General features: G+C 34.8%; 1 protein-coding gene across 1 annotated transcript in view; it reads left to right on the top strand.

Moving 5' to 3' along the window:
* The window catches only part of LOC109066303 (cyclin-dependent kinase 17), a 56764-nt gene extending 29710 nt beyond the window's left edge, over positions 1-27054 (top strand). The window contains exons 2-17 of the mRNA XM_042738850.1: positions 2361-2509; positions 10742-10906; positions 15257-15390; positions 17626-17751; positions 19688-19744; positions 20357-20471; positions 20589-20683; positions 20760-20822; positions 20959-21082; positions 21752-21872; positions 21967-22064; positions 22936-23041; positions 23399-23441; positions 23623-23713; positions 23801-23878; positions 25393-27054. Coding sequence (XP_042594784.1) covers positions 2383-2509; positions 10742-10906; positions 15257-15390; positions 17626-17751; positions 19688-19744; positions 20357-20471; positions 20589-20683; positions 20760-20822; positions 20959-21082; positions 21752-21872; positions 21967-22064; positions 22936-23041; positions 23399-23441; positions 23623-23713; positions 23801-23878; positions 25393-25430 — 1581 coding nt within the window. The 5' untranslated portion in view covers positions 2361-2382 and the 3' untranslated portion in view covers positions 25431-27054. The remainder of the gene's footprint in view (positions 1-2360; positions 2510-10741; positions 10907-15256; positions 15391-17625; positions 17752-19687; positions 19745-20356; positions 20472-20588; positions 20684-20759; positions 20823-20958; positions 21083-21751; positions 21873-21966; positions 22065-22935; positions 23042-23398; positions 23442-23622; positions 23714-23800; positions 23879-25392) is intronic.
* The last annotated feature ends 333 nt before the right edge of the window (positions 27055-27387 follow it).

Here is a 27387-nt window from a genome sequence, read left to right as displayed (position 1 = left end):
GTATGATTACATTGTACCGGCTCTTCGTATAGGGCCGGATGTTATCAGTATGTGCTGTACCTTTGGATAGACTAGGAGAACCTTGTAGGGTTTAATTTGTACCTCTCTTTGTGAACACAACGAACCTTCAAGTCCTGTGTGAATTTGGGTGTGTGAAGTCTAACGGTGGAAATACAATGGACAGAAAGAGTCCTGCTGCCTCCCATAGCAAGGTGTTTCCTGCCTAAAATGGTGCAAAGTCAGCATGTATTGAGAGAAATACACAAGCACACACACACACACATTAAAGCTGAATTAAAATCCTTTAGAGAAACCATGTGTGAGGGATTTTATGTTTAGGGGTTGTTATGCATGACACAGTGTAATTAACCCCTGTAATCATGCTAACATCACCATTAAATCTGATCTGGAGTAGTTTATTTATTTTATGAAATGGCAACAGCTATGTAAGACTAAGATGACAATTTTTTTTAAAATAATTATTAGGTGTGCAAGATATACAATATTTTTTCAGTATTTAGATTAATTTAAATGCAATTAATTATATTTCAATTTATTATACGATTTGTATTTAAATTATTTGTTTCTAAATGTATTATTTCAATAAATTTAATGTATTAATAAACTTAATGTTGGATATTTATTTTAGCATTCTCATTTGTCCTGTTTTTATATTTAAACCTATATTTAAAACCTATACCTTTTGCCTTCCGTCTTCCATTCAATCAGAATTTTTTTTAAGATGGCATATATTACTGTTAATATACTGCAAGATATAAATATTCATTGTATTTATTTGTTTTTGTATATTTTCATTTATATAAATGCATTTACGTTTGTTAATTAAAATTACATTTTCAATGTATTACACATACATTTTCTATTTAAATTATTAATTTATTATTTTTTAAATGTATTATTGAAATATATTAAATATATTATATTATAAATATATTCATTTATAAATATATAATATTGGATATTAAGTAGCATTTTCATTTGTCCTACTTTTACAAATAGTATTGTAAATTATTAATAGTATATATTTAGATAAATCTTTTTTTAAACTTTAATTCAATCAAAAATATCTTCTATTAACATTATTTCTAATTTCTATTTACATTTCATTTATTTATTATTTGTATTATTGTGTTAATTTATTATTTTAATATTTTAAAATGAATTTATACATAATTTAATAAATGTTTTAGTATTCTCATTTGTCATATTTTATATTTAGATTACCTTGGCCTATATATATATATATATTCTGTGTTTTACTGTTAATATATAAACCCGGTGTCTCATATTGCTGTCATCATATATTTAGAAAATGCTTTGGTGTAAAAGGAATTGTGGTGCATGTGGGAGTGTGTGTTTTAAAAATGCACAACCATGTGTTGAAGTGCCGATAAAAACAAAATACTGTCTCAAGAATATTTAATTAAAAGGATTTGGATTATTAATGAGGGATTTTTCTTCTTTTCATTTGTGCTTGTCATGTGTGAGTCTTCAAGGCCTACTGTGTAGTTTAAAAAAATCCCACAGGAACTTACAAACACACACACACACACCCCTAAACGAGGCCTTCCTATTAGTCAGTAGATATTTAAGACGCCATGAAATGGTTTGACAGGCAATTTTTTCTCTTTTGAAACAGAAAGTTGGGGTGGAAAATAGTAAAGGACTCGTAATTTAAAACCACACTGAAAACAATAAAGACTCATTCAGAATTGATTAATTCATGCAGTTGTTGGTTGGGAAAGGAAATAGGGAAAGAGTTAGGGTTATCACTGATGAAAATGCATCAGCAAGCCATAATTTTTCTTTCTTCTGCTAGTCAGAGATGAGCATTAGGGGGATGGGATGTTCTCTTTCTAGAGAACATTTTATTAGTATATGCCTGTGTGTACTAGTTGAGTCATCAGTATTTCAGTATGTTTCCTGGAAGAGAAGTACTGTAAATTTTTAATTGACATGCACTGAAAGCCACAAAAATCAAATTTCAGTTTAATTTAAGATCATTATAATTTCAATGACATAGCCAAAACCAATTCTTAAACATCTAAAATACAAATACAAAATATTCTTAAACCGTTTGCATGTGTACAAGTAAACAAAGGCATGATTTATGAAACCCATATTGTTCTTTTTTTGGTTTTGTCGGTCACTTTGTCCTCAAAAATAGAGTCAGAAATACACACATCAAAGGGTTCGCTCAACCCACAATGCCACTGAACTTGATAATAATAATAAAGTAATAAATTCAGTTTTTAATGAAAAAGATTCTTTGCACACTGCATGACCCGCAGATATTCGCAGGCTGCTGATGATTAATGCTGTGTTTGTGTGTCCCGCAGGCCCCCCCTGCCTCAGGGGCCCATGGAGAGGATGAAGAGGTTTAAGAGACGTTTGTCACTCACCCTGCGTGGTAGCCAGACGATCGATGAATCGCTCTCAGAGCTGGCGGAACAGATGACCATCGAGGAGAACAGCAGCAAGGACAGCGGTGAGTGTGTACGCTGTACCTTTCAGATTGTTTGCTGTGTCTATATTGTGTGTGCAGGGTCACTGTTAATGTTAAGTAGTTCAGATTAGGGGCTGATGTGTTGGCTCTTTGATTAGCTTGTGGGACAAGAGCTCTGGAAACCTGGAAGAAGTTCACAGAGCAGGAAAAAAGGCCTCCTGTGTTACGACTCGGGACACAGGGGCTCTATAAACTGATTATTAGATTTTATAATGAAACAAATTGACTAAAGTCTATTGTATTGATGTAACACTGTGTTTGCTTGCATTTAACATTTATTTCTTCTTTATTTCACTTATATATTGCTATGTCAACATACTGTGTATCTACACTAATATTTGAAGACAAATATTCTGCATTCTTGCAGATATGTGAAGACGACTTCATATTTGCCCTAGGCCTGACCTCCGAGATTTTCTCTCGGGTAGTGAGTGGACCCTTGTATTTCTTTCTAAAATGTATAGGAATAAATCTGGGATATCTGATTGAATTTCTTAAAATAACTTCGAATGAATGCTTAGTTATTTCATAATAACTTCAGGTTCTATGTAAGTTACTTTGACCGGTCAAGTCATTCTGGATATTGTAAAACTGAAATGTCAGACTTGTATTTTTGTGAACTCTTATATTTTACTTCTTTATTCCCTTTAGACTTCTTTCTCTCTTTTTATTGTATATATATATAATGTACGAAAATAAGTTGGGCTCAATCAACGGAGATTGCTGATTGCACAATGATTATCAATACAAAAATTCATTTTGGAAATAATTTTGGGGGGGAAAATATGGACAATGGAAGTGAATTGGGATCATTTTTGGAAGATAACTTTTTATTTGTTCTGTAAAGCTGTTTAAATCGATATTAACAATCATTTTACGTTCATTTTAGGGTTTTGAACATTGTTGTCATGGCAGTGAAGTTTGAATTTTTTTTTAAATCATGTTAATACATTTTTAAAACCAAAAACAAAATTTAATTTCAGCTAGTTTCCAAGGCAACATTTCTCATTTTTATTTAGTTTAACTTGATCCACTAAAATGACTAAAATTAAAACTGGAATAAAAAAAAAATTGTTATACACGTATTAAAAATGGCAACAAACTAATAAACATGACAAACACACACAAAATACTAAAGCTTTAACTAAAATTAGCATGAAAACTGATAATATAAAAATAAAATCTCATTCTAAATATTTACAAAAATTATAATAGCATCTCAATGATACTAAAATAACACTGGTACTATTGCATTGGCCCTATTCAAGTCCATTGTAAGTGTCTTATTGTAACCCAGAGTTTTTTTAATTTAAAGAAAACCAGAGACATTCATTTATTTTGGTAACATCATGCCACAAATGCTCAGCTTAATTTGAGTTTGACCCCGAAATAATCCTTGCCTCTCTCTTTGCTCACAGTATTGACACCCAGATATCTTATTTTCTGCGGGTCACCTGTATTGACCACGTTAGCTCGCATTAGTCACCCTGACACAGCCATTTCAAGCTGTGTTGAAAACCTGTCATTCTGATCCGTCATAACTGAAGCCTGTGACATTTTTGTGACCGTACACAGTGCTGAGCCAGGACTAATGTGAAAGAGTCTGCTGTCATGCTTCTAGTCAGCCCGAATGCATAAAGCAATGCAATTTCAGTTGAAAAGAAACAGCAAACCACTCCCTGTCCTCTTCCTCAAAGTGCTTTTTCTTCTCCTCGCTCTTGTACATTCAGCTAGCTAGTAATTACGTAACATTAATGACACCCCTGTGAGGAGAATGAGAGGAAGGGAGCATGTGACAGCTTGTGAGAGACGGGCTAAATTAGCTCCGTTGCCTGCGGGCCAATCTGATGGGTGACTGAACTGACGGATTCAGACTGTACAATGTGACTCTATGTAAACCAGTGTGGAATCGACTGAGATAAAACTACACTTATTGTACACTTTTTGGCCCAGACTGGATGATCATGTTTCACATCCTTATCAGAGCACCTATGAGGTAGGGTTTTTTTGATGATGGTGGTAGTTGTTGTAATGTTGTTGTTTGATGGGTGGTTGGTTGGTGAAGTGGTGTTTTTTATATTTTTGCATAAAACTTCATGCTGAATTGAGCATAATCACCCTTTAAATAGGTTTTCAGCTTAGGGTGAGCTTACAGTTTTTATCTGAGCATGAACTTTATGCAGGACTCTGACTTAAACTCCACCCATCTCATGAGAAAACATAATGATTTTACTAGGTGGTGATTTTGTATGAATTTGTACAATTTGATTGAAAAAAAAAAAAAAAAAAAACACTTGAATATTTTCCCCTAAATCCAACCATCAGTGGGACGTAAGCAGCAAGTGACTGAGGTTGTACAAATTCATACAAATTTGCCACCCATTCGCTAAAACTTAAAATGCGTTTTTTGGCATCATTGGTGCTTTTAATTACAACTGCAAGCATCAAAATTATTGCATATTATTCAAATGAACGCATATCTAATTTTGACCAAAATATAGGTGGAATTGCACACATTCTTCTCAAATCTCAGAATGCATTGGGATAAATTGATGACATTTTTCCATCCAAGGTGGTGGATTGTGTGGACTTTTAGTACTGAAAATGATCTAATTAAAAATTACCCAATATTTGTGTGTGCTCTTTGTTTTGTTTTGTATAGTATTGTAGCATATTTAGCATAGATCAGTGGTCTCCAAGCCTGCTCCTGGAGAGCTGCCGTCCTACAGTTTTCAGCTCCAACCCCAATCAAACACACCTGAACCAGCGAATCAATGTGTTCATGGCTACTTACTTTGGGGAAGTCGTGGCCTAATGGTTAGAGAGTCAGACTCTCCCATACATAAGGCGCACCGTATTATAAGGTGCATGCTAAAACATACGGTCTACAAAAAAAAGGTAACTGAAGCAAAACAGTGAGTTTAGTTGAACTTTATTCTACTATTTAACAATTCACTCACATTATTTTTTTTAATCAATCTTCCTCATCTTCTGCGTCTGAATTGAACAGCTGGGCAATTTCGCCATCAAACATGCCGGGTTCCCTCTCATCATTGTCGGCAATGATGCCGGCTTTCGCGAAAGCTCGGACAACAGTTAAAGCAGATACCTTAGCCCAGGCATCCACAATCCATTCACATATGGTGGAGTAACTCGCCCGGCGCTGCCTCCCAGTCTTAGTAAAGGTGTGTTCGCCGTCTGTCATCCATCGCTCACACGCCGCTCGCAACTTCACTTTGAACGCCCTGTTTACACCAATATCCAGCGGTTGGAGTTCTTTTGTTAGTCCTCCCGGAATGATGGCAAGCTCCGAATTCATTTGCTTCACTTGGTTTTTCACAGTAGCGGTGAGATGGGCGCAACAACATTTTTACAGATTTTGGAACTCAGTGCACACATAAGGCGTACCGGATTATAAGGCGCACGGCCGATTTTTGAGAAAATTTAAGGCTCTTAGGTGTGCCTTATAGTACGGAAAATACGGTAATTTTTTTACTGGCCAGTATCTTTAAAGAGCAGGCTGAGTTACATGTTATCACACTATTTAAATTAAATACATGCATAAAAATTGCTTAAATTAAATTTACATTTATTTTACATAATATTTAGTAAATTAGAAATTAATTGAAACTGAATGATGAAAAATACAATTTGAACTTAAATGAAAATAAATCTATAAAATAAACAAGGATTTGTTTTTTGTTTTTTTTATACAGGTAGCTGTCTATGTAGAGATGGGAGGGTCTGTTTTGTGCATCTGGGAGTCTCAAAGATCACAAGCTCTGTATGCGTGCATTGCGTATAGTCATTTGGATTGATTACCATTAGTATTATCACACAAACACCGTGGTGAAGCTAAATGGCTAGTATAGCAAAACCATGTTACTGTATGGTTACTTTAGTTTAACTTTTTTTTTTTTGTAGTAAACCCATGTTTAATTTTCATAAAGTTACATCTGTAATTAAAACATTATGTAATTGAGTGCATAAATTAACGTGAGTACTCTTACCTGATGCTGATATTACAATAGCCAGTCTTTACAGTTTACGTTGATCTGGCTCTTGATTTTATTATTGTTATTTTTTTATTATTATTTCTTTGCCGGGAAGCAAATATATCAAACATGCACTCGGTAAGAGCATCTACAGTAATTCACGTTGTCCAAAACACACAAGAAAACATTGCCAGCAATCACAGACATTCGCATTCGGACGGGATTAGTTTTCTCAGAGGATTGCTGAGTTTGCTGAAAAACAGTAGTTAATTTGCTCTAGAATTATTACAGAGGTTGTGTGAGAAAAAAACAGACGTGGCAGATTTGGACGGGATTAAACCAAGTACGTCTGTGAAATACAAATTTCTCTGATGACCCCCTGTAAAACTAGTCCCGTCCGAATAGGGCTAATGTTGCACCTTTTTACCAGTACACTTACACTGATATGTGCACAGCGGTCCAAACATGCCCGCTCATGCATACACACACTGACAGTGTGGTTGTTTTTAGGTCTGTGTGTTGAATGTGGGGAATGGCAGTGGTGTTGACCCAGCCGTTTTTATTTTAGGCAGACTAATGAATGTTTTATGAAGACCCTGCCATTACGTAAGGACCTTATGCCGCTCTCTTCTCTTTCCTTTAATCCGCACATTAGCAAGAGTTTCTAACTTCTGCCGGCTTCATCCTGGTCAAGGTGCATCCTCAGTCGCTGCAGCTCATCTGGAATAGCATTCAGAGGAATATTTTGCACTGCGATGGCGGTTAGATTTCAGCTGATGTCTTTTTTTTTTATTAATCATTTTAAATAAATCATTATTTTAAAATAAATAAACTTATGTTTGAGATTTATTTTTCATAGGTCTGTTGGGACACCTGAAAGAATCATTATTTAATTTAAAGATTGTAAAGTTCTGTTTTAATTATAAATTAAATGAGCAATTTGATTTATAGTCTCACTTTACCCTCAGGAAAGATGTGCATGTAATATGGAAACGAGAGCAGACAAATGGACCTTTCTGTCTCATTAATGTTGAAGACTGTTCGGAAGAAAATTACACACTGCTTTTAGGTTTCAGATCAAATTTTTAGGATCTAACTTTTTAATGTGCAGTCATATATGCAGTCAGCAACATGCCAAATGCAAATGTCTTTATTGTCCCGCTAGAAATAAATAGATAATAATTATAGGTAACTGTGGTAACTGGGATTTTTTAAAAAATTTATTTTTTGCATTTGTATATTAGCATTCTCATAGTAACATTTTTAATAACTTGGATTTTTTTATATATGAGATATGAAGAAGTTAATTAGATGTATTTATTGTAGGTTATATTCTAAATTAAATTAAATAAATGTATATTATATTATAAATTATACATTAATTATTAATGAACAATAACATTTTTAATAACTTATATATGCATATATCTATATATCTATATAACTATATATATATATATATATATATGAATTAATATATTTTTATTTATGAAAATGAATGAATATATATTATATATATATATATATATATATATATATATATATATATATATATATATATATATATATATATATATATATATATATATATATATATATATATATATATATATATATATATATATATATATATATATGTGTGTGTGTTTGTGTGTGTGTATTAATGTTTGATTTTTTTTGTTTAATATATTTTTTTCTTATTATTGTAAATAAATGCTTTAATTAGTTTGCTGTTTATTATTAATCATACAAAATTTTTGTCAAAATGACACTAAATATCACAAAGACATGGACACTATGTGAAAAAAGAGGATAGATGGACAGTTGTTTTTCTGTACTGCTTCCTTAAATTTCCACCAGTCTTTGTTTTTTTTTTTTTAATGTTTGTGGTCTGGTTGTGCCAGAACAGGACAGTCATGTGCACCATCTGCCTTGCTAAACTTAATCTTTAGTCATGCGTGTGGTTTTGTGTTTATTTGTGCTTCGTAAGTTCCCTTACATTTTAAACACTCTCTGAAGACATGCTCCATCTCAATAAGGAAGAAAGAGAGCGAATTTATGTCTGCCTGTGTTCATTTTGGTACCAGCAATAGATGTCAAGGTGCTGCACAAAGACCCCTAAGAGCCTGTCACCGGAGACTGTCGGCACGGCAACCGTAGACCCAACCTTGCTTTGGGCCCAAGAGCTTCTACTGACATGAAATATTTTCCTCAGGAGCGCTGGTTGCTTAGCAACAAGACAGGATAGGCATAGAGTTTACATTTTATATACTTATGCACTGAAAAAATTATCATGATATTTTCTCAGTAGTGTGAAAAATAGCTCATGTCTGTCCAAATTCCACTATTTTGTCGTAACCGCGCACCCACCGATGCTGTCGGCAGGACGTTCCTGGATCTGACAGCATGACATATCGTCTCAGCCAGACCTGTTGAGCGTTACCATGGCGTTGGCCGTGGAACATTCCGGAGTTTCCATGATGCTTGTATGGAAATAAAGTCCCTGGGCGCAGCTGGCTGTGAGTGGAACTTTACCACATGGGCTCGGATGGATCAGACCTGCGCCACACTGAGCCGTGTGTGTGTGAGGCTGGTGTTTTGTTGGATTGTCCTTAGTAAGCAGGTTGAAAGGCCTGTTGTAATGAGAGACACAGCTGTGGTGTGGGAAGATATGAGAGAGAGAGAGAGTGACCACAGTAAAAAAAGAGAACGCTCTTTGAATAAATGCAGATACGACACCATCAGCATTTCATGCTCAGGCATCAAAACAAAGTCTGCAAACAACAGTGATTGCCTTCATAATCTTTCATAACCATATAATAACACGCTCTGCCTATGAAAAGACTTTCCGTTTTTGCTGACACCCTCCTATTCCCCTCCAAACTTTATAAAGAGACCAGTTTTTACATTGTAGCCAAACCGCAAAGAATAAAATCAAGCCTAACTGTTTTGTTTTTGTTTTTTGGTTTTGTGATTTGTATTTTGGTTAGGTTTGGTTTGGTTTTGCTTTTTCTTTTTTTTCAGTCATGTTAGAAGTTAAATGGTTTTGGACCTCAGTTGCATTTTTGACTTTGTCCCTTCTTTTCAGTATAAAATACACCACACAAAATTTTGACATTGTCAAAAAATATTTAAAAAAAGTTAAGAGAAAATATTTTAAAAAAGTTAAGAGAAAAAAAAAAAGCACTTTCTATTAGGAAGCCTTTAGACCTGTTAGTACCATTGTGAAGTGTGCAGGATATTAATGTTTTTCAGTATTTGACCCAGCAATAAAATTAGACCAAGGTGGATGCGGTTTCATTGGACAGTGGATGGGTTAAATATAAGGTAGTTTTTCTTGGGTTGTTTTGAGAGAGAGCTTCGCTATTTGTGTGTTTGTATGTCTGAGCATGCTAGGCTAGACTTAGTTTTAGATTACGATGTCCCAGAGAGCAGCTCTTTATCTCCTTATGTAATACAGTACCACTGTGGGGCTGTGTGTGTGTGTGTGTGTGTGTGTGTGTGTCTGTGTGTGTTTTCATATGTGGATGTGTGTGTGTGTGCGAGCCCAAGGAGGGGTTGGTTGACTGGACAGGTGGTGTGAGCAGAAACAGGTGGGAGGGACAGGTGCACACACACACACACACAGTGCGCTGGTCATATAACCTCTACATTCCTTGATTAAAGTTAATATGTGCAGTTTATATTTTATCTGATGTGTGTTGCACGTGTGAGTTGAGTATCAACAGTGGTTCTATTGGTTAATATGTTGTCATATCAACATCTATTTAATGATTAACTCACCTTTTGATTAAAACTTGAGTATGAACTGAGTTTGATTGATGCTTTAGGATGCCTTGTGTTGATTAGCTCAAATGGCTCCAGTATAAGCAGCTGCTTTCCTATTGGTTTAAATGTTGCTATAGCAACACCTTTGCTATGACTGGCTTGTCTTTCGATTAAAAGTGAAAAGCACAGCAGGTGTTGCCTTCCCAGCATCACTCAGCTTGATAGAAAGTGAAAGATATGGGTGATTATGTCAAGACATCACCAGTTTCTAGAAAGTTGCCAGTTTCCCTTTATTGCTGTAGTTTCATTTGACCTCAGCGTAACCTTGTGTAGAAAAGTAATGATTTTAATGAATTATTGCCTGCTTCGCACCTGTGAGGATATAAATCTATTCATACAATTACACAGATGTTTTATGTGTGTATTAATGGAGCTCTCGTTGTTATTTCAGAGCCCATCGTGAGGAATGGCCGGCCGCCCTCCTCCCACAGCATGCATTCATTTTTGCACCAGTACACGGGCTCCTTTAAGAAGCCTCCCCTGCGCCGACCGCACAGTGTCATCGGGGGCAGTCTGGGGTCCTTCATGGCCATGCCTCGAAACGGCAGCCGACTCGGTAAGTGACCAATCAAAATACACATTACAGGCTGTTTTCAAGAGGCACCATTTAAAGACCTATTCAGAAGGATTCAGGATGAAACATGTTTCTTTAAAAAGCAAAAATGCATCTGTTACATGCATTTCTTCGGAATATTCAATATAATGTGCAGCAATAATCCATTACATTGGACTTGACAAAACAACAATAACTGGAATTGAATTGTAGTAATATTTAAACATTTTAATAATTGTAATCTTATTATAAATTAAGTTATTACAGAAATGTAATAATTTTAGACGGTTATTACAGGATTTCAATCATTTTAATAAAAGCTTTTTTTTTAGAATTACAGTAATTAGAATAACATTTTAATTTTTGTTTATATTATGATTTTAATATTAATATAAACATCTTTAATGTTTAATTTTTCAGGATTAATGATAATTATTATAATAATAATATTGTTATTTTTGTTAATGTTAATAAAATATTATTTTATTAGAATTTAATTACATTTAATTCATTTTAATATTGAATTTGTTTTAAAAACTTTTTTAAGGTTTCATTTTTTTAAGATTCATAGTAAAAATGTAATATTATTATTATTATTATTATTATTATCATTATAAATATATATTGATTAAATATTGTTTCATTTAATTTTATATTTTAGTATAATAGTTACTGCAGAATGTTGTTCATTTTAATACAATTGCAATTTCTTAATTAGAATGTAATTAAACTCAGTTGTTTTTATCTTACAAACTTTTTCACCTTTTCAAAACCTTTTTAGGATTACTTTTATTATTATAATTTATTTATAATTCAGGGTAACTTTTTTTTTTTTTTTTTTCAAACTAGAAAAAAAAAATATTTTATGCTTCCATGTCATTTAGGTTCATTTACTTTTTTTAATAATTGGCGTTCTGATGATGTATTAGTATTAATGTTTTACATATTTGGCTCAATCTTTTAGGTTGGTTAATGATTGATCATTTTTGGGGAGTGTGGTGCGGATAGAACATGCATTGCTGTGAATGACTCAGGTCGCCCCTCACCTACAACCAGTCCCAAATTTGCTAAGATCACGCCCACTTTCACTTTATTGGCTATTTCTGTTTGACTGCCAGCAAGAAAGTCTTCTCTCTTAAAATGTTTAAAGTTATATTAAATGATCAGTCACGTCCAAAATTCAGTTCTGCAGTATCTTGGTATGTGAGGAATGTGGGCCGCTCAACCTTATCTCCCTGTCGTCATGGGAGCAGTCATGTCTAACCCCAGTGTGCATGCGTGCAACTGCATATGTGGGCATTCACACACACACACTGACAGGAAGTGAATCAGAAGAAGGTTAGTGGGAGGCAATCAAAAAAGAAGTGTGTGTCATAGTTGAAAGGTTCCGTCCGGCTGCTCTCAGAGTGAGTGTGTGTTCATGTGTGGAGTTTCCTATACATGAGGTTATTATTCGCCAGTATCTCAGACACAAGTCCAGACGCGTCCAGCCCACATTCCCACATTCTTATCTGTTAACCGTGATGTCAGAGAGCGGCTGTTTGTTTATTTGGCATGGATTGTGGAATTGGAATTTGTAAGCTGTGATGTAAATGCATTCAATAAATTATCATCTTGAGTTTCCTCAAATAGGATGCATTTCAAGTCAGAGCGATTTCAAAGACAGTCTGGAGTTTATTAGAGTTTGACCCAGTTTCGTTCTTGCAGGATTTTTCCGTGCCACACTTTTTTTTTTGAAAAGTAGAACACTGCACATTCTAGACTTTCACAGCTTTAGTGTGTAAAAGAAGGCCGGAGGAGAGCAGAAGATGGAGCGATGGGGTGAGGCAGGCAGATGACAAAATTACAAGGCTGTCTCAGGCTTGACGGAATTAAAAGAGCACAGCGCTTCTGATGTTGAGAGGAGGAGGTGGAAGAAGATGAAAGGCAGGAAAGGGAGAGTGAACGGAGGGAAATGGCGTGATTTGGCAGAGTGACTCGTTATTTCACAATATGTCAGTATTGAAAAAAGGGGGCACATTACCTGCACTTTCACACCTGCACACACACACCGTCTCACTGTTTCAAAGACTTCATTAGTGTAACGGGATGCAGAAATGAGGCCACAGCGGTTCCCAGTCATGAAACTTGATCTCTCCTCATCTCTCCAAGAAGAAATGTCCAGGTCATGTTTCACCTCAAAGTCGAAAGATTAAAAAAAAATAAAAAAAGAAATCATGTTCTGCATAAACAATGAAGCCTAATTTGAAAGTAGCCTAATCATAGTATTAAGATTTTTTTTTGCACTTGACATTATTTCAATGAATAAAATTAATCGCATTTCCCACATTTTATTTTATGTCATTTATTTCATTTCATTCTCATTATCAATTAAAAAGGACTGGTACCTTGTCTTAAAAAAAATAGACAAAATATATATTTATTTGTTTGTTTGTTTATTCATTCATAAACTATTTTATTTTTTAAAGACAACTGAGGGCATTTCCCCCCAAATTACCTATTTATTATTGTCCTTCAAATTTTCATTACCAGTTATTTTTATTTGTTTATTTGAATTTATTTTCCCTCAAATTCTCATTATTAGTTGTTTGTTTCTATGTCATTTTATTTTGTGTAATTTTTATTTATTTTCTCCTCAAATTCTCATTACCAGACAGTAGACAGCTGTGGATGGCCCTCAGGTTAGGTACTTTTTACTGCCTCGGCCAGATAAAAGAGCGGGCCGATTATGTCACCCTTGGGGGACTCCTCCTTATGAGGTGAGGGAGGAGTGGGCCGTACGGTAGTAAACAGCCTGCCATAAAACTACAAAGCCCCGACCACACTTTTTCCAGTTCCCAGCACTCTTTTATGCCTCTCTTTTTCCAAGTACTAAAAGGCTGCACATACATGCACATGAACAAGTGTTGACTGGACGGGACTCTTAATTCCTGGCTTCTGGTTTTTAATTTGAAATTGTGCATGTGGTTTTTAAACACTGATTACATCATGATTTGGCCCATAGGCCAGCTCCGATAAGCCGGATCATACTTTTATGTAATAGAGAAGAGTTGAGGACATAGTTCACACACAAGTGCTGTATAAACAAAAAGCACATGGGACAGTGCATATCCCTTCACAAAGCTCTTATTTTCGGTGTAATCCGTGTCTTTCTCAGGAATCGTGGCATAGGTGGATGTGAATAGAGTGTGTGTGTGTCAGTGTCGTGTTTGACTGGTTTTCAAGAGTATCAAGAACTGCCGGAAAATTATTAACAGACGTTCAGCCTGATATGCTGTGTGTATGTCGCTTTATGTACACAGGTATGAATGTGTGTGTTTTTAAAGGGAAAGAGGATGAATAAGGTCTTTCACTGAAATGGAGGAATCACATGCTGCTTTTCTAACACACACACACACACACACACACACACACACACACACACACACACACACACACACACAAACACTATCTATCCTACATAGTCAGTTTATTGTGTCCCAAACCATAGTGTTAAAAATAGTATTTCAGATTTTTTTTTAAGCTGATATTAACCACAAAATAATGTAACAGTCATGTGCATCTTTTTTTTTTTATGGCTGTTTTGTGTCAAAGGGGCTGGTCTTAAAATTAATTCAGAAGACTCCTTGTGATCAACTGTTTGATGACTTTCTTTTAGATTAAGAAAGTAATTGGTAAATGCCTTATTATGATGAGTTACTATTTTTAAAAGTAATCATTTAATTTGAATTTTTTTTCACATTCAACAAAATTTTCAAACTTGAATTAGACCATTTTACATATTACATATATACATTAACATGTGCATTTTAAATATTAAATATTTTTATTTATTGGTCAAATTGTGAAATTAAATATATAATAAAAAGTTAATAATTTAAATAATAATTTAAAAAATCATATTTTGTTTATTTTTCACACTCCTTCAAAAAAATTTTTTTTTTTTTTTTTTTCTCAAATTCTCATTACAAATTGACAAGTCAAATAGAGGACGGTATCTTAGTTTAAAAAATGTCCAAAAATGGTCAAAAATAATTTTTTCTTTTTCAGAATAGATTAAATAAAAACAGCATAAAAATAAACTTGTAAATGCTTACAGTTTGTGACAGAAAGGCTTGTGGTATTTAAACAAATTCATTGCATGGAATTGCCTGACTATGATCAAACATGCATTCCTTTATAGTGTAAGTAAATGGGAACTATTGCAAGTATTGAGATTCAGCCATGTACATGTGTATACACTAATAAAACCTCCCAGAAACTCTTTCCCTCACTCATCCATTATAGCGGCTGCACCTTACACCACATTTATCACACGTTTTCATTTTCTAACCTCCTATTCCTCTCGCCCAGACATTGTTCATGAGAATCTGAAGATGGGCTCAGATGGAGAGAGCGATCAGGCCTCAGGGACGTCCTCGGACGAAGTGCAATCCCCCACCGGCGTGTGTCTCCGCACCAGAAGTCACCGGCGCATATCCATGGAGGTAAGACAGACCGCGTGTGGCCATAAATTAATCAGCAGCACAAACCTGCCACACGCTCATTTATTCACAGCAGGAAGCAGAAAGCATGCATGGGTGCGTTACCTTGAGAGCTTCAGACTGGGTGTTGTGTCACTACTAAGAGCTTTATTTTTGGCCTTGGGTAGGTGGAGGGATTCCTCTGGTGTTTTCTCTCATCCTCTCCTATTTTCTCCCACCTCTTGTTTGTCAGCTTTTCTCTTTTTCTTCCTCCACGCTGATTCTAAAGAAATCTGGAGGTTTTGTGGGCAGGTGCAGATGGTATATAAGAAGAACTTCTGGAGTTCAAGAGCTCTTAGGTGTTAAATGTCAATTACCTAGTTTTTGTCTTAAACAACCACAACAAATAACATTTTGTAAATCAAACTGGTTTCTTTTTTGTCAAAATAGTTTGGTTCTATGTCTAGGCTAATACATTACATAGCCCAGCCCACGGTGACATCTCATTTGTTCAAAATCCTGCTTCTCATAACTACATATTGAACTTCAAATATGTTCTGATTAGCTGTGATTATGATGCGTCATGTGGCATTTTCGTTTCCTGTGAGGACAGGAAAACCACTGGAAACAGGCGTCGCATTTGGTTCGCACAGTGACAGACTCTGATTTTGATAAAAATCTGCATCTGTCTAGCGAGGTTGTTCTGCTGTTTGATATTAATAACTGGATTTCTGTCTTACTGCACACAAGCATCTGAAAGGAATGGATTCTATCTTTGTGTTCTTGCTCCTTCCATTTGCACTTTCTATTTTTTCTCTGCAGTAGATTGTTAAAAAGAGGGTTTGAATAACATTGTTAGAGGATTTTGAAATCGAAAAAGTATTTTTTTTTAATCAGAATTAACCTAGATACTTCAAGACATTCACGTCACACTCTTGCTACACAAAGCATTTAAAGCTTCTTATTCTGGGGTTTTAATTGCAAACCTCAGTCCAAGCTAGTTATTTGGGCATGTGTTCATCACTCTTACTGTCTCCGGTGTTCTTTTGCCCCCTGCCGTAAGAATTGGGTCACTGCAACTACGTGCACAGTTTAAAAGCCAATAAATATGTAGATATCATTTAACAATATATAGGTGAATCTCATGAAGAGTTGTCAGGCCACATTTTACTCCTTAAACATTAAGAGAAACTGCATAATAAAATTTGTTTAAGGATATAGTTTACTGTTATGTATTTATCACATCATTTTCAGGGCATTTAAGATAGTTTTACCACCAAAATCTCATTGCTGTAACATGTAATAACATAAAATAATATCCATATATAAAAAATAATAAATATAATTAATTTATATAATAGTTGCATTATAAATAAATAAATAATAAATAGTAAAATAATTTATCCATTTGAAGTTTGTCATTATAGAATTTGTTATACTTGCTTTAATTGATTTAAAAATATATTTTAATCACAAAGGCTTAGACAGTTAGTTTCTTGTAATAATACATAATTTACTGTTATTACTAAGCATTACAAAAAAAATGCGTTCATTTTTGTGAGAATTTTTTATCATTGTTTTTTAATTATTTATTTACTTATTATTATAATTATTATTATTAGTAATTTTTATTGTTATTTCCTCCTCAATACTCTGTCATGCATCTAGATTTATTTTGTAATTTTCATTATTCTCAGATTCATTGATTCTCATTCCTGAAGATCATCTTGTCTTAACACTTAAAATAGTAGCACAAATTGTTTTTTGTTGTTGTTTTTTTTTTTGCATTAAAGTAGGGGTAAATGTACTTAATTTTGAGATTAATGTGCTAATTTTAACGTTATTAGAAATGTCATGATGCAAAATGTCATTGGTTTTTCTTTTGATTTTAGTGTGAAATGATTCACTCCTCTTTCAACCTCTACTTCTCTACTAATGAGATTATTTCATGCTGCAAGCTTCTTTAAAGGTAGCCTGTGGGTGGAGAAAAAAACCATTCAAGAGAGAGATGTAAATAGAGGAGATTCAAAGCGTGATGGAGGGTTATTTATGTAAGATGCTAATGCTTTGGTTTGAGAATGGCTTTATGAAGTCGCGCAGTCTTATTTTAAACAAGCACACACACTTTTCTCTCAGACGAGACGCACACACCAAATGGTCACCAAGCATCAGTTATTAATCTGATTCCTACTTTGATAAGAACTGAGCTTATTTTGTCTCTTGTGACTGACTTGTGTGCGTGTGTGATTTGATTCTCAGGACCTGAATAAACGCTTGTCTTTGCCTGCTGATATCCGGATTCCTGACGGTTACCTGGAAAAGCTGCAGCTGAGCAGCCCGCCGTTTGACCAACCCCTCAGCCGACGGTTACGTAGAGCCTCGCTGGTGAGTTTGCGTGAATCAGCCCTTCATCATCTTTATAAAAGGTTTAACGACATTAAACGTACTTTACGTTCTAATGCCATTATATTTGTCTCATACTTTCTATAAACCACATAAACATGACGCACCTCCTCATTGAAGTAGCATTTTATCTCAGACACAAATAAATCAGGTTTCATAATATACCATGCGTCTCTTTGTTTGAGCATGATGGGATATCTACCTAGCAACACGACCCAACATTAAGTTTTTCTTCTGACATGAATGGCTGTGGGATCATGGTGTCCAAGATGAATAAATCCCACATTGTGTTGAAACAATAAGGTTTATTTAAATTATTTAATCTGGTAGGGTTAACACTATGACACGGCTGTCAAACAGCAAGCCATTGTCACGCTGAGAGAACTTGGTTTTAACAATGAGAAAGATAAATGTATATTATCGTACAAAAGTTTGCAGTCAGTAATAATACTTTGTAATTTGCAAAATATGCATTAAATTGATCAAAAGTGACAGGAAAGACATTTGTAATGTTCTTTTTCATCAAAGATGAATAGTTTCTACAAAAATATTAACAATATTACTGCTTTACTGTATTTTTGATCAAATAAATGCAGCCTTGGTCAGGATAAGAGACTTCTCTCAAAAACATAAAAAAGTGCTGTCTGTGAAATGCATGATATTGTGTGTTTTACATCTTATTAAAGTGACCGTTCATCTGAAAAATAAAAATTCTGTCAGCGTTTAATCACCCTCATGTTGTACCAAATCATTTGACACTTTTTGTGCATGTCTAAGATGTTTCTAGTCATCAATGCAATGGAATCATACAATAACCAGGATCTGTCAAACTCCTAAAAAAAAACAATTATTTGCACTATTCTGTGTTGCCAATACATTGCTAATCCAGGTCCTACTTCACCACAAAATTTTAGAGATATATATAAAAAAAATAAAATAAAATAAAAATAGATTGATTCTATCCAATTAAAGATTATAAAAATATTGCAATTCTTTTTTTTTTTTTTTTTTTAATGACAATTATGAAGTCCAAACGGCTTTTGCACTCTATTATGAGTGTTCTGAAGCTGTGCAACAACTTTGTGGGCCACGATTGGTTACAAAATGTGATCTAATCGAATGAGATTTGAGAAGCACATAGAGTAACTCTCACAAAACTATCATATGCCTTTATGAGGCTTATAGAAGTATAGTGCACAAGCAGTATGGGCAACTTTTAAAGTGCTTTTGTGAAGGTTCAAAACTAGTGGTACATACTTAGTTGAATGCAAAAGACGGTTCCGAATACCTTTTGCTCTCCGTGGATGAAAGAAAGTCAAAGGGGTTTGGATTGACATGAGGGTGACTAAAGGACATTTTTAGGGTGAGCTGTTTAAGAGTAAAAGATTACGTCTGCAGAATGTTCAGCTCTAGTTAATGAGTACACAGTCCACAGCAAGCTTTTCAAAACAACATGAACTGCTGCAGATAAATCCAGCCCATGGACGAGAAACCCAGTGTGTCGCTACAAACATTGTGTTGTACTCTCAGTTGAGCACAAAGACACATACCATGTTCTTTGTCTGTTGGCCGCATACATGGGGGGTTTTGCATGTGAAAAGCCCACTGCTTTTGCGTCTGAGTTTCTTGGCATCCATTGTTCTTAGCTGTCGTCCCCACCTCCAACCCTCAATGTGTGTAAAGGAGAGGGGGTTTATGTTGGCATTCTGGTGCCCCCTGGTGCCCATGGGAGTCTGAATACTGTGCGTGTGATTAATGGCTTTGTCTGGGAAATGATTTTGGCTGCAGATATCAGAGACAGCGAGCAACACTCCAGACACGTGTTTCTCACCGATAAGGTCTGTTGAACACATGCAGGCCTGTTCAGCATTAACCAGATCGCATTAATGAAACAATCTCTCCTTCTCTCTTTTTATAGTCAGAAATCGGCTTTGGGAAGCTGGAGACCTACATCAAATTGGACAAGTTGGGAGAGGTACAATGAGTCTAGTTCTGGCCTTTCATCATTATTTTGCCCAGTCTGAAAAGTGCATTTAAAAGTGAACTAAGTAATTAATAGTTTGGTGGATGATACAAGTGTTTTTTTTATATATATATATTTTAATTTTTTTTATTTAAACCAATAACGTTGCTTAATACTTTTCAGTAATTAACAAATCCATTGCATACATCCCTAGTATAAAACTTGTGTGACTGTAGGTAAGATAAGTACTATTTTATAAATAAAAACTTTTTTTTAATTATTATTATTATTTATTTAACTGATAGCATTGATTAACAAATTTCAGGTAATTATTGTACGTAGGATATGTTATATTCCTTGTTTTATACAGTAGGGAAGTAATATTTATTCATTCATTTAATTAAAATCATTTGTTTTTATTTTTTTTATATATTTTTTAATTTTATATATTTTTTTGATAATTGACATTGTTTGATACTTGACAGTAAATGATTAACCCGTTAACTACATCCCTAGTGTATAACTTCATCCCTAGTGTAAGCCTCTTTTGAGAACCAAAACTCTGTTTATGTTTAAATTGCATTTTAATTTTTAATTGTAATTGTTACTATAACTGTATTGTAGGGGACGTATGCCACTGTTTACAAGGGGCGGAGCAAACTGACAGACAACCTGGTAGCTCTGAAAGAGATCCGGTTGGAGCACGAGGAGGGCGCTCCATGCACAGCTATTAGAGAGGGTGAGGAATCTCTGTCTCTGTGTCTCATTCTCTTCATCTCTCCTCAAAACCCCTTTGGATGCCAAGATACTGATGTTGATATTGCCCTGATCGATCCTGCCATTTTCTGTCTTTCAGTGTCATTATTAAAGGATTTAAAGCATGCCAACATCGTCACGCTTCATGATATTGTCCACACGGACAAATCCCTCACTCTGGTTTTTGAGTACCTGGTGAGTGAATGTCCCATACTGCTCCTCTGTGTGTCATTCTGTTTCATTTGCTCACTCCATTTATTGCTTCCTGCAGGATAAGGATCTGAAGCAGTACATGGATGATTGTGGAAACATCATGAGCATGCACAACGTTAAGGTTTGTCCCATATTGGTTTGTTTTGCACCAAATGGATTTAACAAAACATAAATGGTCGGTTTGTTGGTATTAGTGCAATGCAATACATGAAACATTGTTTCTGGTCTTCTAACCTGTAGTCCATGTGTGGTTGTAGATTTTCCTGTTCCAGATCTTGAGAGGACTGGCGTACTGCCACAGACGCAAGGTTCTGCACCGGGACCTGAAACCACAGAACCTGCTCATCAGTGAAAGGGGTGAACTCGTGATGTCCGAATTTGGTGTGTTTTGTATGTTTGATGTTATGTTGTTGAATAAATGATAAAACATGTACTGTAATATATTTTATATAGTGTGTACTTCATTTTTCATCAGTTAGAAATGTATATTATACTAACTGCATTTTGCAGTTTGTTATAAATATTTTTATATTATAATATAATTGTATATATCTTTTATTAAATTTAATACATTTCATCAAGTTTTCATTAAAGATATATTATATTATATTATGCATTTATGTATTTATGTATTTACAAATGTATATATAAATGTAATAGCAGTATCTTGGTAAATTTATATTTTAATATTATAATATTTATATATTTAAAAGTAACATTTTATTTGATATTATGTAACTTATTTTTCAATACAAGTGCATTATCTTATGAATTAATTTACAAATTGATTTACTTTTTTATTCTACATATAAACAGTAAGTGTAATTTCAAATGCATACAAATTTTAATATATATTTTATATACTTTATTTTAATATAATAAAAACATTTATTCAAAATATACATTACATTTTTATTGTATGTAATTTATCTTTCATTAAAAATATATTATTAATTTATTTTTTGTTGCACATAAAAATGTATATGATTTCAATATATACAATTTATTTTTTAAGTATAATAATAAAAAAAAAATTGTGTATGTTTGCAGGTCTGGCACGAGCCAAGTCTGTTCCCACTAAGACTTACTCTAATGAGGTGGTTACCTTATGGTACAGACCTCCTGATGTACTACTGGGATCCTCAGAGTACTCCACACAGATTGATATGTGGTGAGTGTGTCTGTCGCTGTTTATTTACCTTCTTCATTTACATTCAGTCCTCTCCTGTACTGTATGCTCTTGTCTTATCCTCTCTCTGTCACAGGGGTGTTGGTTGTATATTTTATGAAATGGCTGCAGGTCGGCCGCTGTTCCCAGGATCCACCGTTGAAGATGAGCTGCATCTAATCTTCAGATTACTGGGTGAACAAACACACATACACATACACACACACACACACCCCAGATGCTCACACCCAGCTCTCCAACTAAATGATTCAATTCAGAGCCTGCATGATGAAACACACACTTCAACTCCAGACATTACGACATTAAACACACACACACGCTCACACCAGACGTGTCATGGTGTTCAGACTCAGAAGTGCTTCTCACCTGCTGTAAAAACAAACTGCAACCATCTGAGCTGCCATGCTTGCTGTCCACACACACACAAACACACGCTTTTGCATGGAAACTGTGAGATCACATGGTACAGTAGGTTACCACAGTGCAGCTGAAATCCTGTCTGGCTGACACTCACCTGATGTGTTTAACTGCATCCTGGAGTGTGGATGCAAAAAATTATTATTATTATTAAAATAGTTTTAATAAACTAAAATACTATTTATTAATGGCTATTTTTTAAACTATTTTAAACTCTCTGAAAAAAATCTGGAAAGGAGATTTTAAACTATTTTTAAGCTATATTCTAACTTTTTTTCCACTGTAGCTCAATCAGTACCACATGGTTCTAGCAACGCCACGGTCATGGTTTTGATTCCCAGGGAAAGCATGAACTGATTACAAAAAATACATTGAATGCAGTGCAAGTTGATTTAAATAAAGGCATCTGCTAAATGCATAAATTTAAATCATATTTTAGCAATGCTCTTTAATTGATATTGTGGATACTTTAAAAAAAAAACATTTTGTATTTATAAAACTGGACACAATATCAGCTTATAGCATTAACATAAATATCAGCTCTGTTTAGAAAGTGTAAGCTGTGTGCTAAATGAAGACAGGCTCTAAAGTAATTTTTTAATGGATGTTTTGGCTTTGTGTGAAACAGGTACACCTACAGAGGACAACTGGGCCGGCATCTCGTCCATCGAAGAGTTCAAATCCTACAACTTCCCCAAATACAAGCCTCAGCCCTTCATTAATCATGCGCCCAGGTACCTGCACTCTATCTGTGTATCTGTACAGCTGCTGCTTTGCTGTTTCATACAGTACAGTGTGTTTGTTGTGAGTTTGTGTGCTCAGTGATTTTGCGGTGGCTTCCTTGTGTTTGTCTTGCCACACAGAGCAAATGACCATGACCTCAAAGCCTGTGAGCGTGTGTGTGTGTGTGTGTGCGGATGCTGCTGTGGGAAAGTATATGTGTGTGTGTTAGAAATCCATGTACGTGCCAATAAAGCAGGATATCCTGTGGAATTTCTGAGGCTGTTTGCTTGCTTCCTTACATTTGCCAGTCTAATTTGTCAACCTGCTGATGGTCACATCTCTCTACCTCCCTCCCTTCCCATCTACAGGTTGGATACTGAAGGAATAGAGCTGTTATTGTCCTTTCTAAGGGTAAGAATGTGCCAGAACAATGGACTGCATTAAATACACACAAACAATTATAAGATTTTCCATTACTTTATCTTGAACACTCTTATTTTCCATTAAGCCTTTAAAAGCATCATGATAAATTAAAGTACCCTTTATTAATCTAACAAAGCTTTCTTCCTTAATTTAAATTTTTTCTCCATAGTATGAATCCAAGAAGAGGATCTCTGCAGATGAATCAATGAAACACTCCTACTTCAAGAGTCTGGGCATGCGTGTGCACACACTGCCAGAGAGTGAGTGTCTTTATACACACACGTACACACACATATCAAATAATCGTTCATATATCCTCATTCTCATGATGTGCTGTGCTTCTGCAGACATATCCATATTTACACTGAAGGAAGTGCAGCTTCAGAGGGACCCTGGTTACAGGAACTCCTCGTATCCAGAGACAGGTGTGTGCTTGTTTGATACGTGATCTGTATTCATATTCAGATGATCTTATAGTAGTAAGTCATTATGGGTCAGTGTCAGTTGTGTCAGTAGTTCTTGGAACAGACACTAGAGGCAATGTTCATACAGACCAGTAGCTGTTGATAAGGTTGATTAACTTTTTCCCCGCCATTGACGAGTTATCTCGTCATTTAGAAGACAACGCTTCCCCGCCAAAGACAAGTTTTTACGGCTTTTCGTGTTTTCACTGTTATACACTAGGGGGCGCTATTACACATCTTCTGAATGAGTACAAATCCTCCCAACAAAAAACCCACTTGAACAGGATGGAAAAACTAGCAATCTCTTATGTAAACAGATGCATATAATAAATAATGCAATAATCATCAGCAATAGACAGCATTTAAATGAAAACTGCATAATGTTATGGAGTAAAATGTTGATCCAGGAAGTGGTATATGGCTGTGCAAGCTTTGGAGGTGTTGATGTAAGTGATTTACTGGATTTATGCTTTGATAATCATACTGAATATTATCCAGATGTAGTTTTTGATAAAAATATTCTCACCTTTTTGCTCAAAATTATACATTTTTATGAAACCTACCTATATTCAAGTGTTGATAAAAAAAGAATGCTTTAAGCTAGAATAAAACAGATTTTTTTGTTTAAAAGTAGAGGCTTTGATATTTGTTTTGGTGCATATTCAAATATTCATACAGCAAAATATACTGTAGACCATCAAATTTTTGTGAAAATCATCAAAATCACTGGCGGTGGCTGGCAACTTTTTTCAAAAATGCTGGCGGGGAAAGAGTTAATGTGAAGGTATTTAGAAAAATATCTGTTGTTATAATAAATATGTAAAATAAGTCCTTATGTTCTCTCAAAATTCCTTTTTTTTATATTTACATAAACTATTTATATTTCTTTAAATAAATTATATATAATGAATATATTTATGAATAAATATTTTATTGTTTACATTTATAACAAAAATAACACAACATGCACACCTTGTTCTCGCTTCTAATAATATAACTAAATATATATTTGAAATTAAATATATGAAGATTAAATTTATTTGTTTTTAACAAAATAAATATATGTCCTAAATTATATTTTATACATTTCAACAGTACAATATTTTAATTAGATTTCATTTTTTGCATTATTTTGTAACCTCTTACCCCTTGTTCTATCTATTAATTTAATTAATATTTAATAGTTAAATATATTTTTAAAATAATATATATATATTTTTTAATTTATACAAATACAATATGTGTAATACAAAATACTAAATATAGTTTTAAATAATTAAATATTTATAAATAACATTAGCATTGCATTATTTTGTCAGATTGTACACCGTGTTCTTTCTTTTGTATAAAACTAATATATTTCTTAACTGAATATTTAAAATTGTTCTTCATAAAATGTTTTTCAATAATTTTGTAACCTTGTACACCTTGTTCTCTCCTCCTTTTCACTCATCCTTCTGTCTCTCTCCTCACAGGCAACAGCAAGAACAGACGGCAGAGCATGCTGTTTTAAGCTGCGTTCCCTCACGCTCTTGCCCATCACTCTCACACAAGCGCACACACACACACACACACACACACACACACACACACACTTGACGGATCAGTTTGACAGCGCTTATTCCGTGACTGTGTTGTATAGACTAAGAGATTTAGTCCCCCCTCGCTCACAGAGAGAGGGTGATTGTCGTGTGTGCATGCGTGGTGAAGGGGATCACCCCCCCCACCCAGTGTCCTGCCATCCAGCATGCAGTCTTGAGCCAGAACACCCATCGGCCCCTCATCTGGATGCCCCCTTCCCTTTCCCCCGTGTGACGCTTAGGGTGTGTGAGCGTGTATATATTTATTGACTGAGGGGTTGTTTTGCTGCTAATTGACTACTGTCTCTACGTAACTTCCTCACTCTTGGGCGACCCTCCAAGTTGTTGCGGACACATCAGTCCCACGGTTTTGTTTTGTTTAAAAAGAACAATTATAATTCTGTTGAAAAATGTTGATATTGCAGCTGTCTTTGTCGTTGTGTCGGTTTTACAGAGGTGGAATGCCTATACGAGTGTTTTGAATTTGCTTTTGGTTCTCCTGGCATGATTCCTGGCGCTTCAAACCGAGCGACACTCTAAATATTCCTTCCAAAACCTCAAATTTTAACTTATCATTTCAAGAAATATGTGGATTTGTTCCTCAAAGACCACATCACGTGAACCGGGGACCATCTCGACCAGGTGGGCTTCAGAAAGACACAAAACGAGGGTGGAAAAAACAAACACTGGACCAGCAGGAACTTTGTGACCTCACCGTTTTGAACCGAGAACCATCTTTCCTCAACTTTCCCCCTTTTGCATTAATTCAGAGTGATAACTTCCTGTTGGAACTGAAGTGCTTGTATGCCAGATGTGTTTTTAATTTTTCTTTTATCGTTAGAGCTCCTTGAGGCATCATCAAAACCAGTTTCTTCTATTAATAGAGCTCCTCTGTAGCTTCTGAGTGTATGCGATGCTTGTAAAAGAGCAGGAAAGTGAGGTTATATGTGTGAAAATGGAGATCTGTAACTGTACAGAGCCCTTTGCTCCATGCAAGTGATGGCTATGAAGATGAGCTAGTTTCAATAACAGTATTAAAAGAATGTTTAAAATTTTTTTTTTTTTTTTAAATGTTACCTATTGACCATTCTGTGAATAACGGTATCTTAATGTGGCATGTTGGAGTATGACTGTCCCACATTTGTGCTTGATTTTATTCAAAAGAGAACGATATTGTGTGTATAAAATGGAAAAAAGTAATAACGAAAGACTTTTTGACAGCAGCAATGGACCAATGTTTCTTTTTTTTAGCTTTTATAGACATGAAGAACCCAGAAGATATCAGATTTTAGATGACTTTTTTTTTTTTTTTTTTTTGAATTGACAGATGTTAATATTGTCAAATCGGAGTCTATTGTTTCTGGAGTTGCGTGCGTGGGTGTGTGCGTGATTGCGTGTGTATATGTGACGCATGGAGTGCGTGTTGTTCTGTAAGCTCCGCCTCCGTGAAACAGACGCTCTCAGTCCTGGCTGTCGGTTGAATTGACCGTTTAACTCTTTGTACTGCAGATATTTATTTCTCTTAATCAGTGAAGTAAACATGGTCTGTTTCATACAGCGAACTCTCTGTCGTCTGTTTATTATGTTTGTGTGTCTGTGTGTGAGCATTTCTTTCCGAATGCAAGGTGTTCGTTCAGATGCGAGAACATTGCGTCGCATTCAATGCTTTTTATTTTAAAAACTCAAGGCACATTTTCTTGACTCTTGAAAAGCAAAAAAATATAAAATCAATAAGAGGATACATTTTTTTATCAATTAATTAATGAAAAAAAAAACAAAGCTATTACAAAGCTTTTCTTTCCAATATTGCAATGGAATTTCGTCTGTTACAAAAACGTATTTAAGCAGGAAAATAATACAAATACACAATTCTTACACGCACAAAAAAAG

Source organism: Cyprinus carpio, chromosome A4 (genome assembly GCF_018340385.1).
Source record: "Cyprinus carpio isolate SPL01 chromosome A4, ASM1834038v1, whole genome shotgun sequence".
In the NCBI taxonomy this organism is placed as follows: Eukaryota; Metazoa; Chordata; class Actinopteri; order Cypriniformes; family Cyprinidae; genus Cyprinus; species Cyprinus carpio.
This window is presented reverse-complemented; position numbering and strand designations above follow the sequence as displayed.